The sequence below is a fragment of the Sus scrofa genome, chromosome 15 (genome assembly GCF_000003025.6).
Source record: "Sus scrofa isolate TJ Tabasco breed Duroc chromosome 15, Sscrofa11.1, whole genome shotgun sequence".
NCBI lineage: Eukaryota > Metazoa > Chordata > Mammalia > Artiodactyla > Suidae > Sus > Sus scrofa.
This window is the reverse complement of record NC_010457.5, coordinates 96631573-96653459: the sequence shown is the minus strand read 5'-3', so window position 1 is coordinate 96653459 and position 21887 is coordinate 96631573. Positions and strand designations below refer to the sequence as shown.

At 34.9% G+C, this 21887-nt stretch overlaps 1 protein-coding gene across 1 annotated transcript in view; it reads left to right on the top strand.

The window, feature by feature from the left end:
- TMEFF2 (transmembrane protein with EGF like and two follistatin like domains 2) overlaps window positions 1–21887 on the top strand; it is a 261948-nt gene that overhangs the window by 203389 nt on the left and 36672 nt on the right. The window contains exons 6-7 of the mRNA XM_021075732.1: window positions 5838–5986; window positions 6933–6992. Of these exons, the coding sequence (XP_020931391.1) occupies window positions 5838–5986; window positions 6933–6992 (209 nt within the window). The remainder of the gene's footprint in view (window positions 1–5837; window positions 5987–6932; window positions 6993–21887) is intronic.

The following is a 21887-nucleotide window of genomic DNA, read 5'->3' as shown; positions in this document are numbered from 1 at the left end:
CAGTTCTGAAGGAGAACGCTGATAGCAACTCTGATCTCATGTACTGGCCAGGCCAAAAGGAGTCTGCATCCTAACCTTAGAGACAGACAAGCTCAAGGGAAACAAACCAGTCAAGGTCCAAAACAGGCCAAGAGCCACTCTCACTGCAATGCAAGTGAGTGCTTTAAAACTGATTAGGAATGTTGTATGGTCAAGATTCTGAATGGACACCAGATCAAGGACCTTGGGAGAGGAATAAGTGACAGCCATGTTTAATAGATGAAACAAAATCTAGTGAAATTAGAGGGCAGCCACAAGCCAGACACATGAATAAGTAATTTGCTACCAGGCAGCGTTTGCATCCTCACACTCTGGTGGATGACGAGGCGTTCTTACATACATGGGGAAAGGCTTATTTAACTCATTTCAGAACATCCTTGAAAGATGCATTTCAAGAGAGGCAGGGAACTAAATTAATGTCAAACTCCCCCAAAATATTCATGAGATAATTATAAATGTATGTGAGTTGTCTTAGACACAACCTTTTACTTCCTATAATTTAGATTCTTCACTCCATCAAGTGGTCTTTTAAAATTATTGGATGTTTCTCTTCTTTTTTTTTTTTACAATTCAGAGAGCTAAGGTTTTCAGTCAATGTTAATTTTCTTTGAAGGATTTTCAGAGGGGAGTATTTCCACATAGAGACCCCTGAAATTATTATTTTCAAGTAGGGCTGATTCCTTTTCTTTGTAGCCTAGAAGAAAAGAAATCTATGCAATCGTGGTGTCAAAGTGTCAAAAGACTGAAATAGGTTAAAAAAAAGAAGAAGAAAAGAAAAGAAAACACAAAAACCCTTAAAGGCATCCACACAGTCTTCAGCCTTACAAATACTTGGCTCATATAAAATACTTGTGACATGCTGTAATTAACTAGTTACTCCTCTCAGAATGAATAATAATGCAATTATTTGCCAAACGCAGTGAAGAAGGGATAGTTTCTGTTTTTAAAAATGTTTGCCTTTCATTTCTGTAGAATTAAAAACCCTGGATTAATTTACATAAGCTGCGAAAGCACAGAGTGACCTGCAATTTCACCGTTACACTATATGATAATTCTGTCACCTTTTTATTAGCACCTTACATTTTCAATGGTTTGAAACAGTACTAAACTGACAAGTCACTACCATGTTAAAATTGCACTGGTTCTTAAAAACTGCACCCGCATACCACAGAATATAAGTAGGCACCTGGCTGGTGAAAACGTCTCCTTAATGGGACTTCCATACCATTGAAGCCATCAAGGGCTAGTGTGGGCTCGGTTTCCTTTGTCTGTGTAGACACAAACAGAAGGAGGAAGGTGAACCTTAGTTCTCCAAGGTCCTTCTCCTTCCTTAGAGATTCCATATGCCAAGTAGCACAAAGTTAGATGAGAGTTTATCTGAACATATCACTGGTTCTCTTTCCTATGTGGTAATGTCTAGATGACTTTTTTTTTTTTTTTTCCAATTCCATCCCACCATTATCTCAGTAATTCATTCAGCAAGCATTTATGGAAGACTTGCTATGATGCCCTGTGGTCGGTACTAGGAATTCAAAAGTAAAAAAGACACATTGCCCTTGAGATGGTGGCAAACAAGCAAAGATATAAACTAGAAAATAGGCACATTAACAATGTCATAAATGCCACCAAGGAGCCCACTCCCCCAACACACATACTTAAATTCATTCATTCATATAAGCACACAAAACCCAGCTACCTCGTGAATATGAACTTCCAAAATTTCTAGACTCTTTAACAGTTGTAAAGCAGAAACTTGGAAAAGATTTAATGCTAAAACCTTCAGTTTTGTAATTTCATTAGAGTCAGTTGGAATGTGTTTGTGTGTGTATGTATATCTGTATAAATGTGATTTGGGGAGAGTTCCCTTGTGGTGCAGTGGGGTAAGGATCCTGAATTGTCACTGCAGCATCTCAGGTCACTGCTTCGGCTTTGGTTCAATCCCTGGTCCAGGAATAACACAAGAGTGGCCAAAGAAAATGTTTTTGTAGAGCTAACGATATACAAAGTTTTGTTAAGGATAAAATATTCTAAACAATTGATGCCTTAAATAGTCAAATTAATTTAATACTTATCAGTTACTCATTCTGATATTAGGTGTTAATTCTGAATGTTTTAAAACTAATAGTCTCTGATTTATCCCTGTGACACTATGACACTAAAAATCCTGGGTCACTCATTAGGGAAGCCAAAGACGAAGACTCAATATGATTTAAATTCATAAAACCATGATAAATATTCCAGAAGTAAGAACAGCCTTGTTTTTTCCAAACCCCATTCATCCAAAGTATTAGTTAGTTAATAGTAGGAATTTGGGTCTATCTTGTTTTTCATTGTACTGAACAGTATGCAGAACACTGCAGGCTTTGGCATCAGACTGCCTATATTTGAAATAAGGTGCTTTCCCACACAAGCTGTGTGACTTCTCCAAGCTTATTTTTTCTAATCTGTAAGATAGAGATAGACTAGTAACTACCTCATAGAGATAGAAGGATGAAAGGAGTAATCTCGTACAAAGCATGCAGCACTGGGACGGACATTATCATTAACTTAGCTAATGTTATGATTATCATTATTCTCAAATTCAAGTGAATCGTCATCTGATCTCCATGAGGACATTTAATATTTGCCATGGTAATTATTTAGCCTACCCTATGTCTGTTTTATGGCAGTACAGTGATGATAATTTATATTAATTTTATCATTTCTTAAAAAATATAAAATCATATTACTATATTCATTTAATTGATGTATGTATTGAATGCAGAGTTACTGAAAGTTTAATGTATGAAAGGTGTTGGGCAGGGTAGGCAACACAAAGATGATTTAGCCACTACTTCTAAAAGTCCAGAAGTACTTAGAGTTTGAGATCATGGTCCTGAAATCCTAAATAATTATGCCTAATAAAAAATATAGTAAATAATGATCATATAATCAAAGTTCATTGGTCTTTCATAAACATAGAAATGCTAGGTCTTTATAAACCAATCCTAACATTTCCTTTTTTCTGAGCTACATAGTTTTTAAGCCATTTCAGCAATCAAGGAGGGTTCTTTCACTTATTCAAAGGAAAAAAAAAAATTCCTCATAGATTTCCAACTTCCAATGGTTGCTGAAATTCATGAACTGATTTTTTTATTATTTATTATTTATTTAACAGATGCAAGGCTCTAAGAGGTGGAGAGAGAAGGGAGGTTTTCTCTTTAGTAGAGAAAAAGAAGTATAATCCATGCTTTGATGAAGGTTATACCCAGCAAAATTACATCCTACTTTCACCTGAAATAACCTAGGTCCCCCTTTTGAGATGAGAATAGAAATGCCAAATGTCTATACTTTTTCCTTAGCCATTCCTTGAAAGGCTTTATTTGAGGCAGCAAGAGTAAGGAATTTCCAAAGGGGAAACAAACCTCGAAAGGAGATCCCAGAACGAGCGATGCTAGCGAGGAAGGGAAAGGGAAGAAGATGTGGGCCCAAAAAGTCTGTGGGACTAAGATCAGATCAGTTAAACAGGAAAAAATAGCCAATTAGAAAAGGAATACCTTGCAAGATATCCTGAACAATTGTTTAGGTTGGTGCTATGGCTTAAGTGAATTCTTCACTCAAACATTGAATCTGGTCAATTCAATTTAACCAAATTTTCTCTTTACATCTTTATTCTCATTTCATCATTTTGTTATGATAGCAAATGGATTTCTCAACTGCCAGTCATTTTCTGGTCAAGATTATATATGGTATACATCCCTGAATTTCTTTGGCTTCAATTTGGAGAAACCTTCAAAGCCCTTGATGGCTTACATAATGTACTCTTTAGAAGAAGTTTTCACATACCTTTCTCTCTGTTGTGATACTAACAGGTAATTATTTCATTGTCTTTCAAGGAGACAGTCCCTAGAGTCTAACACAATAGTCAAAACCTAAACTGGTTTCAGCATAAATGAAGCTATCGTTTCAAAAATACAAAGTGTCCATCCTTTCCCCTCTCTATTTACTACAAACAGTTAAGCAGAATAAACCTGATCTACAAAGGCACTTCTTCAAATCCATTATGAAAAGGACCAGAAGCTCTTTGAACATGCAGACCTGACCTCCGATTTTTCAGATGCCAAGAATCAGCCAAGGAAGCAGTGTCGTGATCCCAGTAGCTGTCATCATGGCCACCTAAGCATGTAGAGGTGGTTACCATTTGTACCTATTTGTTCCTAAATAACTGAAGTGGTACAAATAACCAAGTGTTCCTAAAGCAGTTGTCTACCAAAAAAAAAAAAAAAATCGGGTATAATACCACTTCACCTGTCAACATTTTTAAGAGATCTAGGTATTTCTGATACAGATGGTCTAAAGACTACATTCTGAGAGGCACTGGTGTGTAGACAAACCCTCTCTCACTCAATCAATGAGCTGATCAAGCAGTGATTCCCAGGAAGTAAGTCTGGTGCCAGGCTGAATGCTTAAGAATACAGAATCCTAGGCTTCTCCCTAGATTTATGATGGCCCAGAAATCTGCTTATAAATGTTTAAAAGTTCTCCGGAAAATTCTAATACACAGCCTGTGGTGAGAGGAAAGGGGTTGTATTTTAGTTGAACACATCTGTAGGGGGTCCTTGTTCCACAATTTACTAGCTCTCTGACCTTATGTAATATCATTGGTCTGTAAAATGGCTGTTGTGAAGATTAAAGAAAGCAATGCATGTTAAGAACCCAGCATGTAGTAAGCTGCTTGTTATTGTTATCATTATATCTGATGCTCAGCTCTAAGTAAGATATACAGAAGTAAAATGAGTAGTTCACCGCTTTTAGAAGCATATCATCTATTTAGAAAATAAATATAAATATTAATAAAAATTTAAAACAGTTTATATTCTCAGGCAGTAACATATTTGCCCACACAAACAGACACAATATTGAGCCACAAAAAAGACTGTAAAATATAGTGAATGATAAGAACATAGGAAACATCAAAAAAGCTTGCTATAAAAGCGGCTAATTCTTTTAAAATTAATTCAGGTGACCTAATTTTCATTAATTCACTGAATTTTTCTTTCTGTTAAAAATATTAAAATCATGAGTGATGATCAACTTATTATTTAAAACTGAAAATATAGTAGTATGTATCTGGGAAAGACTCCATGGATAGACTTCAAGGGGTCCATGAAACCTCTAAAATATCATGCAGAGTTGCTTATATGAGTACAAATATTTCTGAAGAGAGATCCATACCTTTTATCTGATTCTCAGAGGGTTTGGTGGTCCCCCAAAAATGTTAAGGACCGCTGAAGGCCCAGCTCTTATGTGCATCCTCATATAGGCTGAAGAAGTGTAACTCCTGATTGCATCCCAAATAATCTCCTTGTGTACTTTCTCTTAAAAGTCCTCTGAATCATTTTCTTCCAGCTTTCACCATTCAATATCCCAAGAAAAGGAGTAACACAGTAAGATCTCATTTAAGGAAATTGTAAAGCCGAGTTTCATGGCTACTTCAGCCTATTCAATTTCTGCAGGCATCAGCACGGAAGTTTATGTACGTTTTAAAAGTTCCAGTGGCACAGATTAACTGACGATGATTTTCTGAGTTTTCCCTTTTTATTTTTATCCATTGCTCACTCTTCTGAATTATTTTTGATTAGTTCTATGTTTCTTTTCATCTCAGGTAGAAGAGTGAAGGAACTTCCCCTGGAAGGACATAATTCAATTTTTGCCAACTTGCATTTTGCCAACCTAGCAATTCTTCCACTTTGTGTTTTATTTAAAATGTGGTAACAACACTACTGATGTTACACGTTTTTATTTCTCTCTTCCTTTAGGTGTGTGTGCAACATTGACTGTTCTCAAACCAACTTCAATCCCCTCTGTGCTTCTGATGGGAAATCCTACGATAATGCATGTCAAATCAAAGAAGCATCATGTCAGAAACAGGAGAAAATTGAAGTCATGTCATTGGGTCGATGTCAAGGTAATGTTCACACCAAAATTCATTTTAAAGAATGTCTTTAGTCTTTGTGTAGAAATGAAAAGTGGAGATAACTCCTTATTAGGCAGCAATTTCATTTTTGAAAGACCGTTGTGATTTGTAATGGATAATAAAGTTTACTGTAGCAAATGTGGTGATTATAGGAATTCGAGGGCCTACTGGCAATTGTCCATAATTTTTTTAATGACCACACCTGTGCAATATGGAAGTTCTGGGCCAGGAATTGAATCCAAGCTGCAGCTGTGACCTGAGCCACAGCTGCAGCACAGCTGCGTCTTTGAACCCACACCTCTCCAGCAACCCAAGCCACTGCAGTTAGATTCTTAACCCACTGTGCCATGGCTGGAATTCCCATGTTTATTCTATATAGTGGGACTGTATCTTCAAACCATCGACACAGAGGCCAATATTCAGAGAGAAAGTATTCTCCTTGCACAGGGAAAAAAGGTGAAAATCATTTTTAGCAAAAAAAAATCTAGAGTAATTAGACAACCCTGAAATCAAAAGCAAATCACACCATTTTTATGGATTGATTCAATAAAAATATTTCAAGTATATTTTTATAAGCAGGATGTACTAAAATGTTCTATTTTGTTGGTTGTTCAGAAACATATTTTCTTGATTTTTGACTAGTTATTCTTTTACCCAACCTATCTCAGTTATAATTGTGAACCTTCTCCTTGCCCTAAACATTAGAAAGCCTGTATCATTCTATTATTCACTCTCAGACAAATTGACATTGTAAAGCTTCTTTATATAAAGACTGCTTAGAAAAATACCTTGATTGCTTAGTGAAAATACCTTCATTATAATTAAGATACTATTTTGAAGGATGCTATCAAAGACAGCATAGAAGATACTACTTTGAAGGATATGTTTGATAATATCTAGGAAATAATTAATTTTTATTCCTCATTTTTTAACACAGATAACACAACTACGACTACTAAATCTGAAGATGGGCATTATGCAAGAACAGATTATGCAGGTATGTAGTATTTTCTACTGCAAAATATGAGCACCTGTATTAAAGAGTCCTGGAGAATCACTGTTTACCATTTTAAGTTGATCGTGCAAGATTTCTGACATGTGCAAGTGTTCTCTTTCTTAGTTCAAGTTTTCAATAGGCAAGATTGAATATTTGTTGAAGCAAATAGGACACTTTTTTTGCCACAGTTAAAGCAATTGTCAAAAATGTCAGTAAGATATAATTAACTTGTTTTGACAGAAAAAAATGGTACAAATGACAAAACATTTATCAAATTAATGGGCATCAATGGAAATTAATGCAATTTTTGGCAGTGTATTGTAATAAATGCAAATGTTCTTGAATTTTTATAAAAATCAACAATAAAAAAGTTTAGTCTCTAAAATAGCTAGAAAGAAAGGAAAGCTATAAATAGTAATATAGGCTCTCTCTATTTGGATGCAAAGTTAGAAAGGTATGGTTAATTTATTTTAAAAAATAAATTTCTCAGAGTTCTGCTGTGTCACGATGGGTTAAGAATCTGACCACAGTGGCTCGGGTCGCAGCAGCAGAGGTTTAATCCCGGCTGGCCTGGCACAATGGGTTAAAAGGATCCTGCGTTGTTACAGCTGCAGCTTGGATTCCATCCCTGGCCCAGGAACTTCCATATGCCATGGACGCAGCCATAAAAAAAAATTAAAAATAATAAAATAAATTTATTTAATTTATTTAGTAGCTAAAATGTAAAATTATAGTTACTAAAAATTACGCTCTGACACACTCAAAATTATAAAGCGCTTTATGTAGAAATGTGTAAATCTTATTTACCAATTATATTATTTTGAGGACTATTTTTACCTATATAATTTTCCTTGGGTGAGAAATAATTTACCGATATTCAAATAAGATTTTAACAGACTCTTAAATTTTATAGAAATTTAGGGTAAAAAATGTAACAAAAATAAAATTATTGAGGTTGATAATGATATGTGGGTTGGGGTTTTTTTTGGGGGGGGGTGTCTTTTTAGGGCTGCACTCGCAGCATAAGGAAGTTCCCAGGCTAGGAGTCAAATCGGAGCTGTAACTGCTGGCCTACCTCACAGCCACAGCAATGAGGGATGCAGGATGGGTCTGTGATCTATGCTACAGTTCACAGCAACGCTGGATCCTTAACCCACTGAGCAAGGCCAGGAACTGAACCTGCGTTCTCATGGATGCTAATCAGATTCCTTTCTGCCGAGCCACGACGGGAACTCCCAGTTTTTTTAAATCAGTCTTCCATTTAGCTATGAAACGTTCGTAACTAGATTTATGGCTAATATTCATTCAAAAAGTTGCTTGCCTTTTGAAATACCATACTATTCACTCTTTGTGCAATTGCATTTCCTTTAATAGTATTTCTCCCACTATATTTATATACATAATGAATCTTAATGATATACTTTAGAGTTAGATGTTTTCCTTATAGATACCTCAAACCTCTTAGAATTTGAAAATAACAAAAGGATTCTTAAAATTTTAATCTTAATGATTTTCAACATGTAAATAAAACTTTTTGTGTGCTAGAAGCCTAGAATTATCATGGACAATAATAAGAGGAAAAAAAATGCTATGTAGATATTGTCCAGGAAAAATATTAACAGGTATTCCTCGAGAGTTCCTTTGTGGCACAGTGGGTTGAGGATCCAGCATTGTCACTGCACAGCTTGGGTTGCTGCTATGGCACGGGTTCAATCCCTGGCCCAGGAACTTCTACATGCCACGGGTGCAGCAAAAACAAACAAAAAAAAGAGTTCCCACTGTGGCACAGCAGGAAACAAATCTGACTAGTATCCATGAGAATGCTGGTTCCTTCCCTGCCTCACTCAGTGGGTTAAGGATCTGGCTTTGCTGTGAGCTGTGGTGTAGTGTAGGTCGCAGACATGGCTCAGATCCTGCGTTAGCAGGCAGCTGTAGTTCTGATTCTGCCCCTAGCCTGGGAACTTCCATATGCTGTGGGTGCGGCCCTAAAAAAGCAAAAAAAAAAAAAAAAAAAAAAAAAAAAGAAAAGAAATATTATGTGAAAATAACAGTCCATAGTCAAGTGTGAGAAAAGAATTATTTACCCAGAACTCCTCATAGCTCTACATGCACTGTAAAATTCTTAAAAGATATGCATATTTTATTTAATGGTTTTTATGTTTTGCAAGGAATTTCTAATATATACAATATACACACAAATATAGGCTATATAGTAAATGAACCCACATGTATTCATCATAACCTAGCCCCACCCCCATACCCATCATTCCCCACTTTCAAAACATATGGAAATAAACTCCAGAAATTACATCATTTTATTCATAAATACTTTACCTTGCAGCTCTAAAAGATCAAACCTTTTTAAATAAAATTACAATGTCATTACCACACCTAAAATAAGTAGAAATAATTCCTAATAATGCAAATCTTTTATCAAACTTATTTGATGACTAACACATTTCTTGTGGCACGTTTTGCAATACTAGTGTCACCTCTAGGAAAGCACTTTGGAATATGCTGATCCACAGGAAAATGTTAAAATTAATGAAAGATAATACTGGAAAATTAAAATCTGAAGCTAATAGCATATTTAAAATTTTTTAAATGATATAAAATTTAAATTCAATTTTTTTTTATAAATAATAACTATATGTTGGCATTTTAAGTCATTACCTGACATATTTAATTCTACTGTAGTCTAAAATATTTGGAGATTTTACAAGGATCTCAAATTTATAAAAGGAGTAACTTACTAACTGTACTTAAAATACTTTACTCCTCCTTTTTTTTTTTTGGCAAAGTAATTCATTTGGAAAAAACCTCAAAAATATAACGTTTTGTGACTATCTTCTCCATTGAACCATCCATCACCGGACTCACAGGGAAATAAAACCTCTCCCTGAGAATTGTCCCTGAAACTAAGAACTCTTCAAGTTGATTAGGATCAATATGTAAATATATGTGCTTTTATAAAATTGCACCAATAAATATTATAATAGTGTTTACCGTTCTCTCAATATTATTCATATTGAGTATTAATAGTTTATCCATTTTCAAAGAATTTTAGGGAGTTTAATTTTTATTTCAAAAAAATTTTATATGTAAGTTTGGTTTCAAACAGATCATCTTTGGTCTTCAGTGTTAATACTTTTAATTGACATTGTTTCCTATCTTATGTCTTTATTGAACATGAGAATGTGTTTTTAAGTACATGTAAATGAAACTATCTAGACACTCCGTGTTGTCCAAGATCTTCCAATTTGACATCCAATTTATCTAGTAAATCTCAAAGAAAAACTTTCGAGATAAAGTTTAAAAATACATGTTTGCTAAAATCCAAATTTAAGACAGGAACAAAGATAATGTCAACTGAAGCTTGCAACTTTTAATTAAACATTGATTGCACACTATAAAATTCTCCTGGATTTAATTTGTATGTCTTTATCTTCATCAATGATCTTATTGAAATACAATTTATACCCCTTTTTAGACATTATTTAAATAATAATCATTTCCCTCAACATTTCCATGCTTCCAATAGTATTTGCACTTTCCTGAATTTTGGAAACACAAACTTTGGAAAAAGTAAAAGGAACAAAATGGAGACTCAGTATGTCATTGTCCTCTTGATTTCTATTTCACATGCTCCAAACTCCCCAAGGAAGGAAAACAGGAACTGTGTGACTCATGTTCCTAGAAGTTTGCTATGTGCTTACAGCTAATTTAATGTCAGTCACTTCCCTTGTTGGACAAACATTCATGCACTTCACCACAGGGAAGTACAGATCTTAACCCACTCTCATTTTTTTTTTCCATATATGTCCTTAATACTATAGGTTAAAAACTTTTCCCAAGCCCCCTTTTTTCCTCTTTGAACCTACCTTGCAGCTATTAATGTAAGAACACATATTTCTTTTAAAAAAAAATGCTGTCTCATTTTTCATATCACTTTTAAAAAGAGAGACTCCAACTAAGGACCAGCAGGGGCTGATTTACAAAAAAAAAAAAAAAAGCAAACTAAGAGAGCCATGTCTCCAACAAAACTGGAATGTGACTTAACTTAGGAAGAGCTGTGAATTCTGTGACCCCCATACAGTTATATGACAGGCATATAGCTGAAGTGGATGCTAGGAAACCAAAGAATTTGCTGGATCATACCTGCCAGTGTTACTTTCTGATTGTGTGTGACTTTGGTCTCTATTCTGCCCTCTCTCCTTTAATGAGACCCAAGGCATTGGTTTGTCCTGAATCAAAAGCTTTGGGTCTCTTTGTTTCAAGCCAGACAGGATTCCTGTCTGATGAGCTAAACAAGCCACTTAATGCTATTCTTCCTTCATCAGTCTAAGACAGGCTTAGATTTAGGTCTTTCTCTTCACTGGCATAAAGGTTCAGAGAACACAATTTTATAAAACCACAAAGCTAGGGCTTTCAGGGATTTCTACTGTTTCCAAATGCTAGTTAGTATTAAACTTTCCTTCTGGAAATTTTAAATGGCAAATGTTTTATATATTTTGAAATTTGCAACATTTTCTTTTAAAAAAATATACATAACCCTCATGTCTTATAATAAAAAAATGAAATACTATTTTGTTTTTTTCATTTGCCATGTGTATTTTCGGATTGTGTTATTTTTCCTTCCAAAAGTCTGGTTATGCTTCATAAAAGTGGCTGTATATTTTTCCAATAAAAATATACTTAATTTTATAAGTTATTAGGTGTTAAAGAAAACAAGTAAAGCAAATGAAGTTAAATTATTTTGTCTTTCATAATCTATAAAATAAAATGTATTTTTAATGATATTCTGTACCAATTCCCAAAAGTATTTGCAGTGGCTTATAATGAAAATATATTCAATGAAATTGTTTAAAGAGACGTTGAAAACATAAAAGCAGAAAAAAAGAGCTGTTGAGAAAAATAAGTGTATCAGCAACATAGACTATTGTAGTTGCTGCATTTAACCCTAAGCTTGCTTGCAACCACTATAAAAAGAGAAATTATGATTGAATCAATTCATTCAACAAATATTTTCAGAGTCCCTGCTATATGCACTCTACTGTTCTGGGCTTTACAAAGGTGATTAACCAAGATCTCTGCTAAAATGGCACTTAGGTCTTTCATTGCCTGATAAACATAAATAATCAGTTCAGAGACCAAAGACCAAGTTCGTCCAGGGCCAAATTCTGAAGGATATAGTTAACAGATATTTTTATAAGGCATCACCAGAAAATATAGAATGGATAATATCTTCAACAGTGATTTTTATAAAATATGCTAAGAGGCTCTTCATATGGCTGGGTATTTTTCAAAATCAACTTCTGATAACACTCTAGAGCATGGCATTAAAATATATATAGCTCAGTGATAGGGTTTCTATGACAAACTAAAGTAATGAGCTACATTTATGTATATTTTCAAATTGGAAAAAAAAACAGGATACTGAGGAAAATGGCTGTGAGGGAAAGCACACTCAGCTTGCTTTCCTCATGTATCTATAGGTTCAAGAGGAATTGGATAGCAGAATAGTCAGAAAGCTTGAGTAAAGATGAATATGTTTTAAAAAATGTTAGATTATAGTCTGTATAGAGGGAAGAGAAACTTCCCTTGTTTTTATTAGCTGTTAATGAGAAAAGTCCTCAGTCACCTCCACTCTTGGAGGGAGCCAGCATCTCCTGAGCTCTGAGTCTAGGTACAGATGTGCATGGAGCCCATGTGTCTACTGAAGGTGCATTACGCCATGGCCGTTCATCCTTCTTATAATATTTAGGAGAGATAAATTTTTAGGAATTATTCTCTTTAGAAAGTTTTTCCTTATCTTTAAGCAATTAGATATTAAGCTCAGGTCTGAAATATGGAAAAAGGTAACCAGAAATACACATTTAAACCAAATTCTATCCATCCTATTATCTTTCCATCAACCCATTTTACCACACTAAGAGGAAACTGACATCTTGAAAGGGTATCTAGATAGCCTAAGTGAATTGTCATAATAACTTTTTCTCTGTAGAAGTCATTGCAATTTACAAAGGCTTTTCACATATATTGTCTCCTTCCATCTTGACAACAGAAATGTGAGGGAGATATTATATGCATTTGACAGGTGAGAAATGGAGGTTCAGGAAGATTAAGTAAAAAGACTGTGATAGAGCTAAGGTTCAAACCATCATTGCTAATTTCAGAATCCAGCAAAGTGGGAACGGTGAGGGATCAAGGGAGAAGTGTCACTACCTGACATTCTCAGAGGCATTGGTACTTACTGTGCACCTTATAAGATTAACCCCTTGTGAGTTTCAAATTCAAAAACATTTCACCATGATATCCACATTGCTTTGAGATGCTCCAAAGAGTTACCCTTCTCTTTGAACTTTTGTCTCTATATTATAAGGACTGTATTATTTGGATTTAAAGTTCTCCTGTTCTGTTTCCTATTTATCCATATATACAAGAGAAACCAAAGGGAACAGTGTTTGTTACCAAGTAATCCTACATTAATAGAAATGTGTGTGCTGCTTCGTAGTTTTATAAAGACCCATTCACATTACCTTCTTCAATCTAATGTCGATTCACTAAAACAGGGTTATAAATACTGGGGAAAATGAAATGAAGGCCCAAAGGAGTTAAATGGTTGACCTGAAGCTGGACACAGTATTTTGACATACTGACCACCCACCCATGCAAATAGGGCACTTGCTTGACTTCTTTACTATTTGCCTCAATTGCTCTTCAACTATGCATATATTAGACATGAATACCAAATGGTTACATATCATATTTATAACACGAATTAATTCAGTCATGTGGCAAAAATCTGCATTTAAAATGGAAGCTTTTTCCATTTGCTCATGAACACAAGGAGCACTTCACCGGAAAGCATGTTATGTCTAGGCCAATAATTTGATCGGTAGGAAATAAATAAATAGCAGCAAATGCAGGCAGCAGCTTGTAGCACAAATATTGGTATCAACAGTGAAATAAATAAAAACGTTTGCCCAGGCTATTACAGTGCCACTAGACTAGCCTAGAATATTTAAGTTCAGGAAATGAATTAAGATGTCAAGATTTTCTCAAGATTTCTGAGGGAAAGTGTCTCAATTCAAGTATTTTCCCCTCTGGGATTTACTTTAGAGTGCTGCAAAATTCATAAAGCTTTCTGTGAACTCTAACTCACCATTTTCCTTGCTCTCTTGAACTTCCGTGCTTTCATTGTTTTCCCCATAAAATCATGTAGCCAGTCATCTGTAATATTGTGTTCTGTTCGTGGTTATAGATAAACACAGAAATAGTATTTGCAATACAGATGAAGGTTTTTTACTGAAGAGTTGCCTTGGGCCCTGCTAGACACTCTAGAAAACTTTGTGTTTATGCCCCAGTTCATAAATGTATCCTGCATCATTTATGTGCACATTTTCCTATTTGAAACATTCCTTTTTGAAACAAATTGTTCACCATGAGGTGTTAACTTATCTACTTTTCTCTTTCATAAAGGCGAGTCAGCCAGTTTAGTGGTTAAAGCCATTAAAAATCAGAAAGAGCTGAGTTGAAACGCAGGCCATGCTATTATTGATTGTTTAAACTTGAACCAATTAATTGATCATTCTGAGCCTCAGTTTCTACATCTGTTCGACAAAAATAATAAACCTACTTCAAATAGGGTTGAAGTGTGAATTAAAAGATGTTACATAAGGCATTAGCAAGCAACAAGTAAGCTAACTACTGCCATTATTTTGTTTTCAGTTCTGACAACTGAAAATAATTTATTTTTATGGGAAATAACTCATTGTATGGGATATGGTCTGTTCATAAATGTGTTCAGAGTTTGTATACATATAATGTCATTTTGAGTTCATGAAATTATAAAAAGTTTGGTTTTTTTCTACCCAAGTCATAGAACAACATATTGAAGATACCTCAGCTGATTTTTTAATTCATCTACAAATAAATATTTATTGAGCACCTACTATCATTTTTAAGTCATCAACACATCAGTATGTCAAAATTTTCACATGGCCATTTTTTTCAGTTTTCCTCTATTTGACATAATGTAATGTATGGTATATTTTTATCACTTCAGATTATTAAAGCATGGGATTCAAATAGGAATTTAATAAGAAGATATGACATTTGACAGAACTGCAAGATCATGATATCACTTTATATTTCTTTTCTAATTAAGCTTTTGAATTAGTCATTTATACTCCCACAATATAAGTCTGAGGACTTACACATTCATTATTTAAAATAAAACTGATGCAGTGGGTGACCACAGTGATGAAGAGGTATCAAGCAAAAATAACAGAGATGTGGCATATAAGAATTTGTTTCTGTTTATGCAACATTTAGAGAGAACATCGAAGTCAGGACAAAATTTTCCATAAAAACTGATCATCAAGGAAAATCAAGTCTTCTTAGCATAGTGGGCAAAAGAGGAAAAGCTGTTTGAGCTCCAATATCTAGATATTACTGGCAAAAGTAATATAATTCTCCACTATGATTTACCTTTTGACCTCAAGCATATTATTTCTGTTCCTAAGAAACAGAGGTATAAATATGGGTAGAATGTGTGAAACAGAAAGGAAACTAGGATATGCCCAAATGCTCTCTGCAATGTCAAGACACAAAGTTCTCCATAAAACTAATATACAGAATTCAAGCAGTTTCCCAAAAAACCTAAAATATCCAGAGCACTTTGATTTGCTGCTTTTGTTAATGAGCCTGACATGCCCCAAATATATGAACCCACATTATCAAGCACATTAAAAATTCAGTTCTCACATCTTGACAATTTGAGACTGTGTACAAACATAATCAACTAAAAATATTTTTAAATATCTATGAAGCTAAAATCTCTCGGAGAAATTGCATTTCTAAACACTGTTACTTGTTTCATGGGTCATAACTTCTTCCCTCTAGTTGTTCATTTGGAAGACACTCAGACTTTTAGTTTGAACTCAGTTGTAACCAAAAGAAATAAATCTAACTTATAAGCCAAACTCTGGATATTAAAAGTGTATGAAAATCAGTGATAAGGCTTGAGAGAAATGGTAGTCCAGGAACCTGAAAATACTAATGAAGACCAAGAGGACAGCATCCCGTCCCCACCTCTGAGACCTGAGATGTTGGGGAGGAGGGTAGAGGGTATAGCCACCTTATGAGTAAGGGAAGGGATTGGCATTCTCTGGGAAATCTGGTGTTTCCATGTGTAAGAAGAGAGATGAGAATTTCAGTGAAGCATCTGAGTATAGAGGGGAATTTGCTAATTATGGAACACAGTCCCAGGGGAGCTTTGGGAAGTGGTTGGATGTTGTGGGCCCAGAGATAAGTTTAGTCAAGGGCAGAGAACTAACAAGGACAGCATATCATGGTTATGATGGTCCAGTGGAGATGGACAACTGGGACAACAGGGCAAGAATTGCATAACTGCATATTGGGCGTTCTCTTGTAGTGCATCAGGTTAAGGATCTGGCATTGTCACTGCAGTAGCAAGGGTCGCTGCTGTGGCATGGGTTTGATCCCTGGCCCAGGCACTTGCACGTGCTGCAGGTGCAGCCACAACAAAAAAAAAGAACTGCATTGACTAAATTCATGAAAAAAGTCTTGGACTCTTGGACAGGTAGGATGAGTAGACTCAGAAATCTTTCAGTGCACTGAGAGTAAACTCTTGCTTCCTGGTGAACTCAGATTAACCAAATTTAATGTCTGTGTATGCATTTGCAATAAGAAAGAGATACCTAGAGAATCTGGTTCCTCTGATCAATGCCTTCTCTTCTTAGAGCTCAACTCCCTGAGAGGCCCAGTTATAATGAGGTTACTTAGTGAAACTAAACAGAGCATAGATTCTTTAGACATTTAAGGCATCAAGCTAAGACAGCCTGATGTAAATGACTATACAACCGGGATACTCCTATCCACAAAGTTATATAGATAATAAGTGCCTTTGGCCAGAACTTTCTCTCCCACAGTTAGAGCCTACACCAACACTGTGGGCCTGTGTAACACTTCTTTATTGTGTTGCCATTTTGGGATGTTTTTGTCCAATCTACCTATTTTTCTAGTATAATAAATTTAGTCAAGATAAAGTTGAGACCTCCCTCTCAGAAGCTGTTTGATGACTTGAAGGCATTCTAGTGCTCTGGAAAAGCACAGGGCAAATCCCGCTCTTCCTATTTCTGAGTTTCTCTGGAATATGATTCAAAAGGCCCTTGGATTTAACAATATTGGTATGAATATCAGTATTAACCATATTGGATTGATAGGTCCTTCTGCATTGTGAAAGCTGCAGAAATTTTTTTGTTTTGTTTCGTTTTTGTCTTTTCTAGGGCCGCACCTGCAGCATATGGAGGTTCCCAGGCTAGGGGTCTAATTGGAGCTGTAGCCACCGGCCTACACCAGAGCTACAGCAACACGGGATCCAAGCTGGGTCTGTGACCTACACCACAACTCACAGCAACGCCGGATCCTTAACCCACTGAGTGAGGCCACTGAGTGAACCCTCAACCTCATGGTTCCTAGTTGGATTCATTAACCACCACACTACAAAGGGAACTCCTGCAAAAGTTTTATACAAAGTTAACTTTGAACAACATTCCTTAATATATAATCCAAGGAGGTTTGACCAATAACAAAGAAAAATAGATCTTAGGAAACACGTTTAATATTTTTCATATGTTCTAAAATAATTCTTAACATCTATGCTAATAAATGTCCTTTATGGTGACATTGTTAATGTTTCATTTCCTAAAACATAAACAGAATGAGTTTATTAATTATCCCAAAGAGAATGAGATGGACGGTTCTGAAGAGATGTGAATGCATTATCAATGTTTGATAGTATTATATAATATTCCTGTACTATATATTCCAGGCCATAAAAAAAAAAACTACTGCTTTTAATCTTCTTTTCATATTTTCTAAGATTCAAAGCTGTGTGTGCTGGCCATACATCAGAAAAACACCTTCCCAGGAGCATTTCATTTAATAATGGAAATAAATGTCTAACTAAAACAATTGAGTAAAAAATTTTAAATCATTCAAAAAATGAAGCCTAAAAACAGGCTCCATTTGTCCTCCAGAAATTAAGTATTCTGGAAAGACCGTGTTATTAGTCTACAGAGTTTAAACCAACAAGCAATTAGTGTTTTGTCAGGCAGTACACATCCAAATTCACTTCTGCAGATTGACTGTTCATGTACTGTCACAATTATTCTACAAATCTTGCACCACTGGGTTTTTTCCTATTTATTTTTCTGTTATTTAAAGAGCCCCAGGGAAGTTGAAGGTTTCTGGTTGTTCGAAATAATCTCTGAGCAAATCTCATTCTTGTCCCCAAACCCCAGCCACTCAGCCTTCCCCATAGCTGGCACATATGCCTTTGTTTCTGATTTTTAATGAAATGTAGCTATGGAAGCATGAGAAAGAACCAAGAGGCAGGCCAGGAAAACTTACTTATAAGGTAATTTTAATAGTGTCCACATTGTCTTCCATATGTAGAACAATTAATGGTAAGCAGAACATCCTGTCCACTATCAGATAACCACCTGGGCATGTATCCAGAGAAAACTAATTTGAAAAGATCCATGCATCTCTATGTTCATAGCAGAACTATTCATAATAGCCAAGACATGGACGCAACTTAAATGTCCAGTGACAGAGAAGTGGATAAAGAAGATGTGGTGCTTATATAACATGGAATATTACTCAGCCATAAAAAAGAAATAATGCCATTTACAGCAACATGGATGGACCTAGAGATTATCGTAACAAGTGAAGTCAGAAAAAGACAAATACTATATATCACTTATATAAGGAATCTAAAATATGAAACAAAGGAACTCATTTACAAAACAGAAACAGATTTCACAGACATAGAAAACAAACTTATGCTTACCAAATAAGAAAGGGGGTTGGGGGAGGGATAAGGAGTTTGGGATTAGCAGATACAACTACTATATGTAAAACAGATAAACAACAAGATCCCACTGTATAGCACAGGGAAATATATTTAATATCCTGAGATAAACCATAAGAGAAAAGAATATGAAAAAGGAATGGGATCCTACTATACAGCATAGGAAAATGTGTGTGATTGGGTTACTTTGTTGTACAACAGAACTTGACGAAACATTATAAATCAACTATAATAAAAAAATAAACTGTAACAATATTAAAGATACATTTTAAAAGTGAAAAAAATGTATATTTCTATGAAAAAGAATAAATATATATGATTCATTTTGCTATACACCAGAAACTAACACATTGTAAATCAGCTATACTTCTATAAAATTTTTTTAAAAAGAAAGAAAAAAACAATGACAGATGATCATTAACTCTCACTTATCTAAGCAGATCATGAGGACCATATTCTCACATTCAAGCTGGCTACTTTGTGCAGTTTAATATGTCTTAACTGTTCACATTAGCCATGAATTGGTATATGCTTAGGAAACACAGCTAATTGTAATCTATCCTAGGAAAACTACTGTCATCTTCGTTATAATCATCATCATCATCATCATATCAGGAAAATAATACCATTGGAATAAGATCACTTAGCTCTTTCCAAAATCGACTAGAAATTATATGTGTATTATCTATTATTTTAGATTCTCTACAAGGCGATTTGCCAATGATATGGGCAGTCATATTTATTTCTCAACTTTATTTCAATTTCAGAGCCGATAACTTACAAAGAGCATTTGTAAGATAAAGAGCCTGGAATATGAATGTTGAAACTTTCAACTTAGTCTCATCTCTATTCTAACCTATCTCATTGAAATTTAAATAGGTATTTGGCCTCTCAGAACCTAAGTTTTCTCATCAATAAAATTTGAAAATAAGATTGGATTATAATGATATCTTTCTGGATTTGGGATTCTATAATTAAGTATAAACTTTAGTTCAAAAATCATGAACTTGAAGGAAAGTTGTTGACTACTTATGTCAGTGATTCTCAACTGGGGCAACATTTTGATAATGTCTAGACATTTTTGATCATCTGGGGCGGGGGGGTGCTAGTTACATCTAGTAGATGGAGGCCAGGGATGCTGTGAAATTAAACATCTTACAATGCAGAGCAGACAAAGAATTCCACAAAGAATTATCCAGCCAAACTGCAATAGTGCCAAGGTTTGGAAACCCTGCTTTACGGTACTAGAAATTATAGGAAAGTATATATTATATATATTTTTAAAAATAGGTGGCATTATGAAGTCCAGAGCTGGGCTCCTAATCATTTCTCAGTTCTCCTGTGCCCCAATAAGAGATACAGTCCTAAACCAAGGATCACTGGCTTAGTCCAAGTTTCTTTTCATCTCACTGTTAGAAACACAACATACTTAAAAAAAAAAAAAATTATGGTTGTCTCATAAATAGAAATGTCCTTTAAGGTTTTATAAATAAAAGGGAGTATCTGTTTCTGGAAAGGCTTATCAGAATGATGAAAATGGAGTTACCTGGTGGCCTAGCAGTTAAGAATCTGGCATTGGCAGTGCTGTGGCTCAGGTCACAGCTGTGGCACAGGTTAAATTGCTGGCCTGGGAACTTGCACATGCTGCAGGCCAGAAAAAAAAGAGAAGAAAAAGAAAAAAAGGAATGATGAAAATGAAAATGTATCTAGCTAAAAAGGAGGTTATACTCTTAGTTATCATAAGTTACAGACTCTTAGTTACAAGTATCCCAGTCGTAATTGGATCTCTTATCTTATTCAGCATTTCTAACTAGTATTCAAATAACCTGGGTCCCTGCTTTGCTTCTGTGCAAAGCTGTGTCATCTTTGTGTTCTTATTAGCTACTCCTTACACATTTTGACTAAATTGCTGAGCCAAACACTGCCTGTTTGAAAGATCTTTAATGATGTTCAGTGAGAAGGCAACAGCAACTGTTTCAAAGCTTCTTTTTATTATCTGGTATTTCAACAGTATAAATCTTTGTAAACTGTGATTCATAGAAATATATTTAAAACCAACTGGCTAAATTCTGCTTAAGTGTCCAACAGCAATTCTTAAGGCTGAAATTGTAGAGTTGTTCATGGAATGAAATGCTCGATGTGGCTTTAGATCTTTGGTATTCATGAAAACCTTCATAGTTGAAGGAAATTCTGAAGATGTCTCTTAAATGGCAATTTAGCACTCACCTAGACCGCAATCCTTCCACAGGGAAAGACACCAATTCATGTTACTGTTGAGTGGCTGCCAGGCACAGATCCTTCTTGGGATGGGGAATAAACCCGGCTTCATTGGTTTGCTGTCGTACCTCTTGAAATAAAGTTATTGGTTTTGCAACAAGGACAATGAGGATATTTGTTTAAAAAGACAACTTGGAAAAATAGCAAAGACAACAGGAAGTGATAAATGAGCAAGTCTTTGCTACAGTAATTACTTTAGTATTGAAACAAATGAATAACTTTCACAGCAATGCTATCTTCTGTCTTAGACTGTGCTACTACCTATTCATATAGTGCGTGTACCATTGGCCTTTATGCTGGAACAAAAACATATCTAAGAAGGAAGAGCTGGTAAATAAATTGTCTGAGATACATGTGTTAATGTTTTGAAAAGTGTATGATGTCCTTTTTGAAAATAGACTATTTCTGAAAGATGGGAAATTTTTTTTCAACTATACTAGTTTTATGCTGAAAGTTACTCATTAAAAAAATGAAGTCTTTCTGGTATAGACAAATGAAATAATACACAAGTATCTATAATCCATTTATTGAATGTTATTCTGTATATGGTTTATTATTTCCCTACTCAAGTGTTTTTTGATTTGGTGGAAAACACACTGGACAGGTTATCATAAGACTCAAATTCTAAACCTACATGCTCAATTTACAAATGTTGTGTGATCTGAGGAATTCTTCTAACTTCTCTGAGAATCTTTAAAATGAAGATTATATCTTTT